This window comes from Eublepharis macularius, chromosome 11, assembly GCF_028583425.1.
Source record: "Eublepharis macularius isolate TG4126 chromosome 11, MPM_Emac_v1.0, whole genome shotgun sequence".
Classification (NCBI taxonomy): Eukaryota; Metazoa; Chordata; class Lepidosauria; order Squamata; family Eublepharidae; genus Eublepharis; species Eublepharis macularius.
Window position 1 is genome coordinate 41,406,193 of NC_072800.1, and position 14,265 is coordinate 41,420,457.

Below are 14,265 nucleotides of genomic sequence, written 5' to 3' on the forward strand. Positions count from 1 at the left end.
ATAAACCTATGTTATGAATGACTCTGTGTGGCATCTTTTTCAATTTTTCCCCAAGATAGGGACCGGTGGGGTGGTTGCCTAACTGCTGCAATTAACTAACATCTTGAGGTGTTCTCATGTTTACCCATCACAGACACATACGGCCTTGTCAACTATTGAAACCGAGCCATGATAGATGTTAAGTGTCAAGCATAATAAATAGATTGCTCGTGAACTGCGGGGACACCTCTGAAAAATTCTCAGTCCATAACAACGTTTAACACACACAATGTCTTATTTTTTAACATTGAAAACAGATTTATTTATCAGAAACAAATAACACAGACTTCCCAACACCAAGGAACAAAAATCTTGTCACTGATTCAAAATTCCAATTTTGCATGACATTAGAACCACACAGTGATTAGAAAAAAATGAAAATAAGATCTTGCTTTTGCTGTTCATGAGAAATTATTATCCACATTGCAAACAACTTCAACATGATTCATAAAGCACTGGAAATAATTGACATGTGAGAGTTGTCAATTGTAATCTTTCCTTCCATTACGTTATTTTTAAACATACATTTTTTTTCTTTCTGAAACAAACTAAAATATTGCTTAAACATTCTTCAAGCTGACATAACACTGGCTAATTCTTCTTGTCATCTCCTGATAGCTCTGATCCTGAGCTACGATGACCTCGCTCAAGTGCAGAAACCTTTTTCTTTAGAGAACTCAGTTCTTTGTGAAGGCTTCTATTGTTTCTCTCCAATCGGCATATTCTTTCATGGTATCTTCCCACTGTTGAGAAACAGCAAAAAAATTTATTTCTTCATGAAGAGATGGGTTTCGACATTGCGAGAACTTTGCGGTTATCAAAACCACACCAGTGACAAACAATTTTTTTTAATCCTTGTGGAAAACTTGAAGGCCATTCCTGGCATTTTTCAAGGTTTGAAAATATCCACAAAACAATCACCAGGTACGGTTGGTGGTGCTGAGATGGCTCCAGAAAACAAAATCAAACAGAGTCCAGTTGTACCCTTGATACTGACCCATTTAATTTAAGCGTAAGTTGTCGTTATGAGTTGCGCTCTTTGTACGTTGCATAGTGGGTCAAAAGATAATGGTTAGGTGCATAAAAGGAGTGGACACTGTGGGGTAGATGCTTACATTTCCATCTGATATGCCAATGCAACCATATTCTTATGATATTGAGATCATTTTGCCCATGATAAGGTACATGGAAGCCAAGCTATAACTACATGTTTGCAAATTGCAAAAGAGTATGGCCTCACCTCCCAGACCAACTGAAACTAATGCAGCAAAATCTGTGGAGAAACATAGCTCTCACCACTGGACGCATCTGACGGAGAGATGTGTGTTCCACGAAAGCCGATATTTTGGCTTTTGGTGTTCACAGTTCTCTTTGTCAAACTTTATCTGGTGGGGAGAGCCCTGGTTATCAAAGGAATCCGCAACATTGGAAGTGGTTGTTCTCGGAGGTGCCGGAGGAGTCTCTTTTATTCTGCAACCGCAGACTAACGTGGCCACTCCTATGACCCATTACAGGGATGGACTGATCTGCATACCAGGGGGAGATGTTTGCATCCACATATTGGAAGGAGTTGTTTGAATCCACCCTGCACCCACCACGCGTTCAAAACCTATGAAAAATGTATCCTTTGTGCCTACTTGCATCTGCCAAATAGTCTAGTGATTCATGAAATGTGCTTCAATTACATCGGTTATGTCAATAGTTTTGAACGGACACTATTTGATTATGTGACCACAGACTAGAACTGATGACTTATCTGGATCTATGAATCCACATATCAATGACTCGGTGAATGTTTCCCTACTGACTTCCATACGTGATGTGGGATTGGTACTGTCGCGCCTGATCTGAGCCGCGTGATCAGAAACACCACACCAAACTCTGCCTCAAGTTTTCCTTGGAATAGTCATACTTACTTCTTGATAGACATAGAGATTGTATTCCCACCATACTACGATAGATCTCGCCAATATCAGCGGATTGGTCTTTATTTGGCATCATGTCACGCAAACCTCCCGCTGAAGTATCACCTGCAAAATTAAAGTCAGTCAATATTTTAGGCAGATATTGAAGTGTCACCCAGCAAAATAAATCAGCGAAAAATGTAACTCCACTCAAATGTGGCATAGCTAAAACGTGCCTGTGGAAAATGAGAGAACTGGAGTTCCCTCTGCATCCTCGGTTCTGCCTTCCTCAACGGCGTTTCTGTCCTCATCCTCAGCATCAGAAGAAGTTGTTTCCTCAATTATGTGAAGTTTGTGCTCAGCGCTCATGGCATACTTTCTCACTGCGGCACCACTGTGTGTTGCTAAAGAAGCTAGAAAGAGAAAAGGTTTTGTTAGAAATTTCCAGAGGAATCCCACATCTGAAGGTTGTGCAAGTGTTGGCAAGGCTGTAGTTTGAGCCTATGCTTGACATCTTTAGAGCCGCAGTGTGTTTTGTTCAAGGAATGAACTGATCTCCTCATCACCACATGTTGGGCATTGTTTACATTCACGATGATGAAGGATGGAAGATAAGTCACCACTTTGGGTTATGAAGACTTTGGACTGCTGATACAGAGACAATTTTTTCTGCCGGAGAAACCGCGCAGAAGATAACAGCCTTAGGCACAGGAAAAAACAAAGGAAACAAGATAATGGGAACACTGCTAAACACCCTTGAAAAATAAAGGCTGAAATTGTTTTCTAGTGATGAGAGCTATATCAAGAGATCGTGTTCACTTCACGTACCACTCAAGAAACGTTGACAAGGTGTTAGTTGTACTCTACTCACCTTCAAAGGAGTCATCATGGAGAACAAATATGTTTTGTTTTAGCTGAGAGTGGATCTGGTTACCTTGATGGTATTTTGCCCAGGCAATAGTGCTTTGATTGGCAAAATAATGGCCATTCATTCCTGCAGAATCTCATGCAATCCCACAATTTTCAGAGCAGCTCTTGATGGCACGTGTGAACCACACAAAAAATTACCTGAGGTACTCGGTTGTGGAGATACATCTCCGGGCATTATGGTTTCAGGAGCAGTCATGTCATCAGTTGCTTCTTCGTGACTACTGCCGGAAGATATAACGATTACGGTTTCTTCAGTTTCTAGGCAATGAGATCCACTGTCATCTGTTCTTTCTCTCTCTGAAGCTAGTGATTTAATACAGCAGAATTCCAATTAATGATCTTGTTATTGGTACATGGAATACACCACTCACTTCTCAAAGTACTTGGACAAGAAAGCAAATTTTTAAAATTGCACCATTTTCTGATCTGATGACGGATCAAAAAACAAATTAAAAATGGTGGCTTTGTTTGGAGTTCATGACTTCCTAAGAATCCTGGCGATGGTTTTTGAATTAGTTTGCCATGGGTAAACTCTAGTAAGCTGACAATCACATAAAAAGTTAAACTTACCTTGAGGAACTGCTGCTGTATTGATCTTTGCTGGGTCTTCAGTTGTCACTCCAAGAGGTGCATAGGCTTGCGCATCAGATTCTGCTGCACTTGATGATTCCACTGCAACAGTTTCTGAATTCTCATCATCCTCAGATGAAGTTTCTTCAATCTTGACTGCTCTTTCACAGATAATCTCTGAAATGAAAAATCATTTGAACAATGGTAAAAAACGGAATGATCGCCCTGATAATGTTTCCCTTTACTTACTTTGCTTTTTATGATCCAGGCATTCAGTTAAAGGGATCAAACAGGATGCATAGCATAAAAGTGGTGACCGGGGGAATTGCATATTAACATGAAAGATGCTTTTGAGGAGATGGTATTTCTCTAAGAACACTCTATGGCTTTCCAATCGTGACAAATAATTCGAAGATTAAAATTAGAGCGTGACAAACAGAAGGTTGACTTCAAAAACCACCCATTTGTTAATGAGGAATGAAGTCTCTTTGAGAACATGCCACTAAAAAGGTGTCATTAAACATGGGGGACTTGCATGGTCCGCCATGGAAGGGGGGGGGGTTCAAAAAACTCACCATCATGAGGTCTTTCTTGACATCGAGGCCTCCCTGCCGCCTTCCAGATTAGCATCATCGCGTTGTGCACCCTAATTCTACGACTGCTTCTAGGAATGCATTGCAGTGCCTCCATTGATGAAATGAAATCGGACTTCAGTTTTTGGAATTTGCTTCGACACTGGTTGGCCGTTCGATGAAATCCGCGACTGCGTAGCACTCTTGAAAGAAATCGATAGATGCCGCGGTTGCTTGATTGCGTGCTGGCCATTAACCGAGATGCATGCCCACTCCTCCGAACAACCCTCAGAAGAAGAGATACCTCCTCCACTTCCCAGACATTTCCATGACGCCGGGAAATCATTTTGCACCAAGTGAACTGCGCCACACACAAATTCCAAAAAGTTCTCTCAAGAGTGATTGGTCTCCCATTTCATCCGCCCGCCCCCTCAACGATTTTAGCCAATCGTCTTAGTGCCCGCCAAAAACATGGAATGTTCTCAAGTAAAAATTTATTTTGGTGGACAGATCAAGTGGAGGCTTATGATAATTTCTCAGAAGCGTGTGGACTTGTGACTGTGACATTGAAGTGTATTTTTGTTTAATTCGTGGTGAACACAGATAAACCATTTTAAAAAAAAATCTAGGACAAGATTTCCTACCCTACCGCACCGTTTTTTACTCTTTCGTGGATGGATGAACGTGAAACTCGATTTCTTTTCCATCACGTGACTAGTAAAGGGGAAAGAAATTGTGGGAACCGAACAAGACAGTGGTGCGTGTGCGAATTGACAGGGCAAAGAATCACACAACGCTTTAGACTGACTGCATTCCTTGTGCTTGAAAAAAACGGGACCGAGTACTTTTTTTTTAATAAAACAAAGCGCTACTTCACAAAACATACATACCGCTTTTTTTTTTTTTTTAGGTGTTTCAGAGTCAGGAAAACTGGACTGGGGAGGGGGTCAACACATCAATCCACTGTAATCCGCCCCTCTTAATTTTGCTCCATCACATGTGTAGTCATCGCGACATTTGAGTGGAAGAACTGGTCAATCTGCTCCTGCAAGTCTACTCTATGCTCTTTGCCCTAAAAGACACAAGCACAACTATCCCTAGCAAATGTCCTTCCTCCCCTCTAGGAAGTCATGATTTTTCTCCCGCCAAAAATGTGGCCACGATGATAGGCTGGCCAACTTGGGCGGGAGTTTTCCTTGGAACTGTGCGTTCTCCACTCTTGTGAACACATTTGTCTCACGGCATACTTTGGAATTGCGGAGGATTTTTTGAGCCCGATTTTATTCTGCTGAATTATGTCTGCGGTCCGAGCATTGGCACTGGCCTTGCTTCACATCATCTTTATCTATATTCAGCGATCGATCGATGCCTGCAACAGTTACTGGATGCGAGTGGTTAGAAGAAGGAGAATGCTTAGGAAATCACTTGCACTGAGGTGCATACCTCCGCCTTTATGGAGAACAAGGAGAACAGCAATGAACAGAGCACGTTTTCTCGCTGTAGCCGGAATCAGAGTCCCCCGTCGCTACTGGATTTATCCCCGTAGCAGGGACTGGTGGGACAATTTCGTCACTGCCATATGGGATGACCAGCTGTGGATTGAAAATTTTCGTATGACCAGGGAGACTTTCAATGAATTGGTTCATTCCATAGGGCACCGTCTTTCCCGTCAGCGCACCAGACTTCGCAATCCAATCTCTGTGGAGATGAGAGTCGCCATAGCACTTTGGTATCTTGCCAACTGTTCGACTTACCGTCAATGCATGAACCAATTCGGAGTGGGTATTTCAACAGTGGCAGGAATCGTCTTGGAGGTCTGCTTGGCGATAGAATTGGAGCTACTCAGTAGAGTCGTGTGCCTTGGACCTGATGTGGCGAGGGTGAGTACGCACTCATCTCCCAGAGTAACAGTCTCCATTCAAACTGTACTGGTCAAAGATTACAATTTGAAGCACAAAAAACTATGTTGCTGACACGTAGGCAATGAGCTGCACCTTTAAACCAATTTTATCGTGCCATGAGCTTTCGAGAGTCGCGGTTCCCTTTTTTCTTGTGCGTTTGAACAAGCGAACTGTGATTCTCAAAAGCTTGAGCTACAGTAAAATTTGCAAGTGCTGAGGGTTCTACTGTACTCTTTTTTATTTCACTAGTACAGACTATGGCTAACTCCTCTGGATTCTGGAGATGTGAGACTGCCTCAGCGCTGTAGTGAGGAGATTATGAATATAGGCGGTGGGAGAAAGAGGGGATTCTCTCTAACAGCAATCTTGTTTTTTTCTCTTTCATTGCAGATTATGTCTGGATTTCAGAAACTTGGCTTTCCTCATTGCATTGGTGCAGTTGATGGCACCCATGTTGCCATTTGCAAATTTAAAGGCCGTGGACGGGAGTACATCAACCGCAAGAAATTCAATTCCATTCTCATCCAGGGCACGGTGGACCATACTGGAAGATTCATTGATGCAGAGGTTGGCTGGAGTGGGCGGAACCATGACGCCTTTGTTTTTGTGAATTCTGCAATTTGTACGGCAATGGATGCGGGGGTGTTTGTGCCAGGCAACCCCAGTCTTACAATAGAGGGTGTAACCGTGCCACCACTCATCATATCTGATGCAGCCTACCCCATGAGAAGGTGGCTGATGAAGCCCTTCAATAGGCCCCACACTCCCGCAGAAGCATACTTTGACCGCTGCCTCACCAGAGCTAGGACCATAGTGGAAAGATGTTTCGGACGTTTGAAGGGGCGCTGGAGGTGTTTGAGGTCACAGCTTATGGTTGCGGAGGAGAATGTGACCTGCATAGCTACCGCGTGTGTGGTGCTACATAACATTTGTGAATTGAAAGGTCATGGCATTCCAGAGGATGATTCTCCCGTGAGGCCTGTGGAGGTGGATGAGGAATCTCTTGAACTCCCTGTGGGAGACAGAAGGCACCGGGAGGAGGGGAAGTTGGTGCGCGATGCCCTTGCACGCCACATGTTTCGAAACAGAGAAATCTAACAATATAAAAAACTCTTCAGTCTGATTGTGAAAAAATCTGTGGTTGAACTTGTTGCATGTTCAGAGGTTGGACTCACGGTTTCAAAAAATGTTTCTTGTTGGTTTTGCCTTGATTGGATGTGTCATGCATTCAGTTGCAAGTGCTGGATTCCTATGAAACATGGTTTGTTAGAAAGCTTTGTTTAGAGATTCAATGATGATCTAATGAGTGAATTCTCATTGTTCCATTCCTGTTTTGAAATAAATTTTTATAACATCATGGTAAGAAATGTTCTGTTTGGTGGGCATCAAGTGAGCAGGAGGGGTTTCCACAAAGAGAGAAAGTGAAAAAAAGGGTTCATCATTGCACAGCCCAGGGGTGCCAAGATGGTCAGCACACTGTTGAATGCTAGCTTATCCGTGTGAAACAGCATCAGATCCACAAACACCCTCCCCCAACGTCACACTTCCACAGTGTTCCCTGCGATGGGAACCACCTACAGAACAAAGGAAAAATGACAACCACACACCAAAGTACTCTATTATAAAAAAACCATTCTCTCCTTCAAACTAAAATTGAGAAGGACAGTGTGAGACATAACACAGGCAGTACATAACACAACTAACCATACTGTGCAGAATTAAACCAAACTCTATTACGGGAAATAAAAAAAATTATTTCTTTAAGGTCTTTCAGGTTCCCATTTGGTGGGCACAACAGGACACGAAAGCAGCCCACAACACCAAATAACACAAATAGCATGCACAAATTCTGCCAGCAATTTTGATCGGGGGATTACTGTGTGTGAATTACGTAGTGTTATCTCTCTGGTTGAGGGAATGCTGTCACGGCCTTAGGTCTGCACCCACCGGTTTTTATATTCAAACAAGTGACATAAAAAATCCTTTCTTATAGCAATTGTGTTTTGGGTTGCTCTGTAAGGTGAGGTGACTTGTGCCCTATTTTCCCCTATAATAATAATAATAGCATTCGATTTATATACCGCCCTTCAGGACAACCTAATGCCCACTCAGAGCGGTTTACTAACTGTTATTATTCCCCCAAAAAAGTCACCCTGTGAGGTGGGTGTTGCTGAGAGAGCTCCAAAGAACTGTGTCTCGGCCAAGGTGACCCAGCTGTCTTCAAGCGGAGGAGTGGGGAATCACACCCAGCTCTCCAGATGCCCTTTGGTGTTCTCCCCCACCACCAATGTAGACGGTGTCTGGTCTACCGCACAGTTAAAGGCACGAAGTTGTGTGGCACGAGAACCGCCCTTCGAGGTGGAACCAAATGCCCCCCCCTCCAGGTTGGTTTGCCTTGGTGCTTGCTTGGGGGGTTGGAGGACAGGTAGGAAACGTTCCCCTGATGTCACTGGGCATCTTTCATGCAATATTCCTAACCCCAGAACGACCAGCCTCTCTTATTTTCAACGTGGGAGATGATGGAGAAAGAGGGTGCCAAGAACAACATATTTTTCAGTCCATTAAAAGGACCACCCAACCGGCATCTGCCTGAACCATGTTAGAGGAAGTTAGGACAGGTGGGAGCAGGCACCATGAAAGTTGGCAGCATTTTGATTACAAAAGGCCACCCTGAACTACCTGGGAAGATGAATTCCTTTTTCTCCATATAGAAACATGGATATTGTTTGAAGAATGGGGCACCTTGTTTTGGAGTCCACCATGAAGGTAAATGAAGTACTGTGGGATGTTTATTTTGTGAAGGCACACCTCTAAAAATGTTTTCACCATGCTTTTAGTGAGATGGGCCCCCCTTGCACCATCATCAAACACCGTGTCTTCCCCCCCCCCCTCACCCATCCCAATCCCCTCACTAAGATGGAAATGTATGTTGGTACAAGGCACCAATTTCCTGAATGAGAGGAATGTTGGATGGAAGTTTTCAAGGAAAAACCCCAGAACAGGCATGCTGTGTTGGGATCAGCACATGGAACACAGGAACACGTGGCACTGAACGGCACTGGGACTGTGCCCTGTCCTTGAAGACTATCCCACCATGTTTAAAAGTTGTTTTGTTTCTGTTCTTTGGGAAAGGTTTATGGTTTATGTCGGCACATATTTTTAATGTGTTCTCTTAAAGATGACTCGGCTACTGTGCGGTAAGTAAAAACAGCATTCCACACACCTCAGCCCTTATCATTCCTCCATGGGTATTCCCCCCCCTCCCTGCCCAAGATCCCAAACCGGCCTTCTAATCTAAACGGCATTCCCTAAATCCCTACACATGATACAGCATCGGTTGCCTAGGGTGATCAGCATTTCAACATTCCCTTGCCCCATTTTTTGAATTAGTCAGAATTCCTTGTTCATAACATTTCATCAATACTGCTCTTACTGATGTTTTAATTCTCTTCATGTGTTTCTCCAGCAACATCATACAGACATGAGGGGGAGGAGGAGCCCACGGAGGAAACAGGCTCAGAGGTGACCGTGCCAATGGATGAAATGGCTTTGCAACCCAGTTCTGAGGCAGTGAAGCAAGAAGAGGGAAACTGCTCCGAGTTCAATGAAGAAGTCACACCTCAGCAAGCAGTGATTCCACCAGAACAGCTGACTGAGCATTCAGGTACACAAATGGAACTAACTACACCGTCATTCTGCCACATGTTAAACACGTGCTCTGTAATGACAATGAACAAAATTAAATCAAGTTCTCCAAACCCCCTTTTCAGGTGACCCCTGTGAGGAATGCATTCAAGCGCGGTGTCCACTACACACTGTAAATGTGCCTTCTTCATCTTTGGCAAGGGAACAGCCCCTTGAGATACTGGAGACTGTTCACAAGGCAGTGGGAACATGCCTCAGCTGCGGTAAGTAACCATCAATGACTTACAACGTTTGTGAACACAGAAGTGGCCACTCTGCGCTTACACCTTTTGTTTCCACAGCAAAGAAAACCAACAGAAGGATGGACAGCCTGCAGGCCTTGGTGAAGAAGCTAGAAAACAATGTGAGGAATTTGAATGAGGAGAACAAGAAATTGAGGTCCGACATTGATAATGTGCTGTCAAGGTTTAAGGAGATGTAGAAAAGATTTATTTAACATGCATGTTAGTTAAGTGTCCATATGATGCCTCACATGTAATCTTTCAAGTTTTGAAAAGAATAAAAAACAAATTTAAAACTGTGTAGTTTCTCCCATGGGTCAACATTTCAAACAACCGTGGTCAAAAAATAGATCTGGCAAACCGCACCTGGATTGCGGTGGGAAACAAAAACCAATTTTTTTCAATGGCCATTGTCAACCCCTCGCCAACATCGAAAAACACAATTACAGCTGTGACAAACATAATTTCAACAGCAATGATACGTGTGATATGCAGATTCCAACCCAAATGCTGCACCGGAAAAACATGTGGGGCTCAGAGGGATGGATCATATCTTTCTCTCTTTTTAATGATCCGAGCCCTTTTTCTTAGTGGTGCCTTCTCATGATCGTTATCGCGTGTTTTGCTGTTGGCATTTTGGGAAGTTTCTGCAACCGGGCCTGCTCTTTGCTCCCTGACAAAGAGTTCAGTCAAGGAGCTGAGGGCACCGACAGCCCTATTAAGCCCCTCCATATTTTGTGACTGTGCCTCAATAAAAGCCCTACGATCCTCTCTTGCCTCCCTGATAATGTCCTCGTGCCATCTTGTCTCTGATTCCATGGCTGCACGCCAATGGCTGGTTGCCTCCAGAATTTCTCCACGTTCCTTTCTGTTGTTTTGTTCCTCCCTCTGTGCCTGAGATAGCATTCTCTCTGCAACGTTGGTGAGGACAGAGACGCGCCTGGTTCTGGTGCGCGCCTTTTCTAAGCGTGTAGCAGGAGACAGTTGTGCCGTGGGGACCTGCGGTTGTTCCACTGCTGGTGGATTGTTCAGATCTCCTGTTGGAAAGGACAGTGGTTATGCAAGTAGTAGTTACAAAGGAGTTTGTGGAGGTCACAATTTCAGCTCTTTCCTACCTTGCGGATCCTCTGCACCCTGTCCTGTCACCTCCGGGAACTCCTCTATCTGAGTTAAATCTGGATCTTGGAAATAAAAGATTTGGTTGTAAAATGAATGAGTTGATCTTCTTCATTCATGCTCACAGAAGTCTTCTTGACATCAGCAGAACGATGTTTACACCAATATTTTCCATGGTAGCCCAACCCCCACAAACAGATAATTATTTTGAGACTATAGCCATGTTTCTCATGGAGCGGAGCATACCAGGGCTCATTGGGAGGGCAGCATTGATTGTTGACCACAAGCACCCCACTCTATCTGCATCTTACCGTCTGCGGCATTTTCATCCTCTGGATCGGTCATGTCCATTGGGGGGGCTTCTCCGATTGATGTTTCTTGTTCTGTGGAAGAACCTGCAGTAATTGAAAACAAGTGATAGGCTGGTAAACAGTTAATGTACCATGGTTCTCCAGGGGGGGGGGGAAAGGGAGGTGACGTTACAGACCATTGTCAGGTGTGGATTAATGCTTGGTGGAAGATAACCCAACCACCTTTGGGATACCTTGCACATTGCTGATCAAGGTGAAGTCCCCCTCTCCTTTCACAGAGCCCTTCTCTGCTGAAACCTGCGCCAGCCCCAGTAAAAAACGTTTCCCACCGCTAGCTTGCCTTGAGAAGCGGATTTCCACAATATTGGTTATACGTCCCCATAGGCAGAATAAACAACACATCCTTCCACGCACAAAAGTTAAATCAGGGAAATGCCCCCCCACTTGCGCCTCATCCCTCTCCTGCAGTGATAACCCAAACACAATCAATCCGTTGAGCATATCCCCGAAATCCTAAGCAGAAGGAAAAAATGCCCCTGAGACTCCGGGAAAGTTCTGCCCAGGCGGGGCACACTGGAGGGCACAGCGAACCCACCCCAACCAAGGACCAGTCATGTCGGTCAAAACTGCATGCTCACCTGAATCATTGGGAGTGGAAGCGGGGACCGCCTGAAGATGTAGAGTGACCATTGGATGTGTGAATAGTTCCTCTGATCCCTCCCATGGAGCGGGAACGCCATGGTTCGACCGATCTTCCCCCATGGGGTCGGCATTGCTCACCGACTGCAGGTTAAGACTTCTTGCCACCCTTTGTGGCCGTATGCTTGCATCCCCTCTGAAAATTCTTGCAAGCTGTGCATAGAAAGGGCATGTTGCAGGGGCATTTCCCGATCTTCCATTGTGTGCCGCGACCCTCTTGTACTCCTGTCTCAAAGCTTTTGTTTTTGTCCGGCATTCGAGTGCGGTTCTTGCATGGCCTCTCGCCACCATCTGCTCTGAGATGCGCTCGAAAACATCAATGTTCCTGTGACAGAGCAATAGTGCCTCTTGCACCTTCTCCTCACCCCAAAATTCAATGAGGTCCAATGTCTCCTTCTCCCTCCAGGAGACCCCTCTCCCACTGGTTGGTTTTAGTGCAGCCATTTCCTTGAGCAACCGTTGAGCAGTGCACGGAGGTGGCACAGATCGCAGGAGTTGAATTTCCCGCCCAGCAAATAATGGCACCCCATTGGTCCACAAAAATCACGTGATCCCAGAAGGGGTGAGTTTGAACCTCGTTTGAGGGCACCACCCACTGCCCCAACCCCATTCCCATCCCGAAAAAAGGAGTCAAAATATGTAGAACACACAATTGGAGATGTCTCAATGCACCTTTGCATCCACAGAACGCAGAAACGTTATGGCCAATTTTATTTTTCATTACTGGAAAATGTCGATGGTGGTTCCTGATTGAATTGTCAAAATGCAGAGAGTTTTGAGTGGAGAGGGGTTGTCACTGAAACGTTTGGTTCATCATGACCACAATCGCTCACCGCTAGGCAAACATTTTTTTAAGGGGGGGGGTTGGAAATGTGAGGCGCGTAACACGAACTTATCAGGATGCAAAAGACGGGGAGAGAAGAATAGAGATGGCACCAATGGAGATGTACCGCTGAAATGTTTAGGTAGCGGGGAAAAAATGGCGGACGAAGCATTTGGGGAGCTGGAGATGCAGACCAATCAGCTTCCGACGACAAGACTTAGCGGGGGGAGAGAGAAGCAAAAAAGGGACAAAAGTGTTCACACTGGGATTTATCGGATCAGCATTGAGTTGGCAGCGGATTATGGGAAAATTCGCGGTATGTCCGCAGTGAGAAAAATCGGGGATAACCCGGACTGACAGCGGCTCTGCGTCCCATGGATGCCTTGCTAATGTGAAAACTCTGAAAACATGGGATGCAAACCAGGGACAGATACGCTGCTAAGTGTGAGTGTGAAATATCTCTGGGATTTATCGGATCAGCATTGAGTTGGCAGCGGATTATGGGAAAATTCGCGGTATGTCCGCAGTGAGAAAAATCGGGGATAACCCGGACTGACAGCGGCTCTGCGTCCCATGGATGCCTTGCTAATGTGAAAACTCTGAAAACATGGGATGCAAACCAGGGACAGATACGCTGCTAAGTGTGAGTGTGAAATATCTCTAATATAAAAAACCTGCATGTTCCTCCATCACATTTATTCAGCTCTGGATTAATAATAAAGACAAAAATATGGGGGGAGAAACTCATGATGTTTTTCAAAAAGCTCTGCTTCAATTATCAAAACATGTATGCTTGATAAAGTTACCCTTGAATGCCATTGGATCATTCCAAATGCATCTTGAAATGGTCCTTATAGTTTGTGGTCCAAGATCATGAAGCACTTTGAATTCAACAGAGTCCAAACAGGAAACAGGAAACTGCTCAGGGAGGCTCACATCATCAATAAAACACAATGAGTTAATAATCAACTTTAAAAACACACTTAAAAACTTACACTAAAATACTCCAGGCACCATTATACATAGGCTACTTTAGATACTGATCAAAAACCGGCATAGGTCATAGCTGTAGCATAGCATCTGAGGCTGGGCTCCAAGTCAGTACTCTCCTGGTTTGACTCAACAGGTGGTCTTAGGTGAGCCACTCCTCTCAGCCCCAGCTCCCCAGCTGTATTGTGGAGATAATAATAACTGACTTTGTTAACTCATCTGAATGTGGCACTAATTTGTCCAGAAGAGCCAGTTTGGTGTAGTGGTAAAAAGCTCAAGACTTTAATCTGGAGAACTGGGTTTGATTCCCCACTCCTCCACTTGAATCCAGCTGGGTGACCTTGGGTCAGTCTCAGCTTCTAGCTCTCTCAGCCCCACCCACCTCACAAGGTGATTATTGTTGTGGGGATAATTAATAACATACTTTGTAAACTGTTCTGAGTGGGCATTAAGTTGTCCTGAAGGGCAGTATATAAATCAAATG

The 14,265-nt window shown here is 44.5% G+C and overlaps 2 protein-coding genes across 2 annotated transcripts; both read right to left on the bottom strand.

Annotated features, from left to right (window-relative positions):
* Positions 1–273: 273 nt before the first annotated feature.
* LOC129337900 (uncharacterized) lies at positions 274–8,732 on the bottom strand. Its single transcript, XM_054991898.1, has 6 exons — positions 4,019–8,732; positions 3,444–3,620; positions 3,012–3,176; positions 2,180–2,356; positions 1,956–2,069; positions 274–782 (listed from the first exon to the last, which is right to left on the bottom strand). The coding sequence occupies exons 1-6, from the start codon at positions 4,359–4,361 to the stop codon at positions 631–633; spliced, it is 1,128 nt and encodes a 375-aa protein (XP_054847873.1). The 5' UTR covers positions 4,362–8,732; the 3' UTR covers positions 274–630.
* Positions 8,733–9,447: 715 nt separating this feature from the next.
* On the bottom strand, positions 9,448–14,265 carry LOC129337228 (uncharacterized). Its single transcript, XM_054990761.1, has 4 exons — positions 11,908–14,265; positions 11,270–11,353; positions 10,958–11,023; positions 9,448–10,879 (listed from the first exon to the last, which is right to left on the bottom strand). The coding sequence occupies exons 1-4, from the start codon at positions 12,410–12,412 to the stop codon at positions 10,377–10,379; spliced, it is 1,158 nt and encodes a 385-aa protein (XP_054846736.1). The 5' UTR covers positions 12,413–14,265; the 3' UTR covers positions 9,448–10,376.

Excerpts from the sequence above, each read along its gene's own strand:
- LOC129337900 (XM_054991898.1), bottom strand. The coding sequence starts at position 4,361 with ATGATTTCCCGGCGTCATGGAAATGTCTGGGAAGTGGAGGAGGTATCT. Across the intron at positions 3,177-3,443 it reads TACAGCAGCAGTTCCTCAAG|CTTCAGAGAGAGAAAGAACA; the intron begins GTAAGTTTAACT and ends TTAAATCACTAG. Across the intron at positions 2,357-3,011 it reads TCCACAACCGAGTACCTCAG|CTTCTTTAGCAACACACAGT; the intron begins GTAATTTTTTGT and ends TTCTCTTTCTAG.
- LOC129337228 (XM_054990761.1), bottom strand. The coding sequence starts at position 12,412 with ATGGCTGCACTAAAACCAACCAGTGGGAGAGGGGTCTCCTGGAGGGAG. Across the intron at positions 11,024-11,269 it reads GGATGAAAATGCCGCAGACG|ATCCAGATTTAACTCAGATA; the intron begins GTAAGATGCAGA and ends TTTATTTCCAAG. Across the intron at positions 10,880-10,957 it reads GGGTGCAGAGGATCCGCAAG|GAGATCTGAACAATCCACCA; the intron begins GTAGGAAAGAGC and ends CCTTTCCAACAG.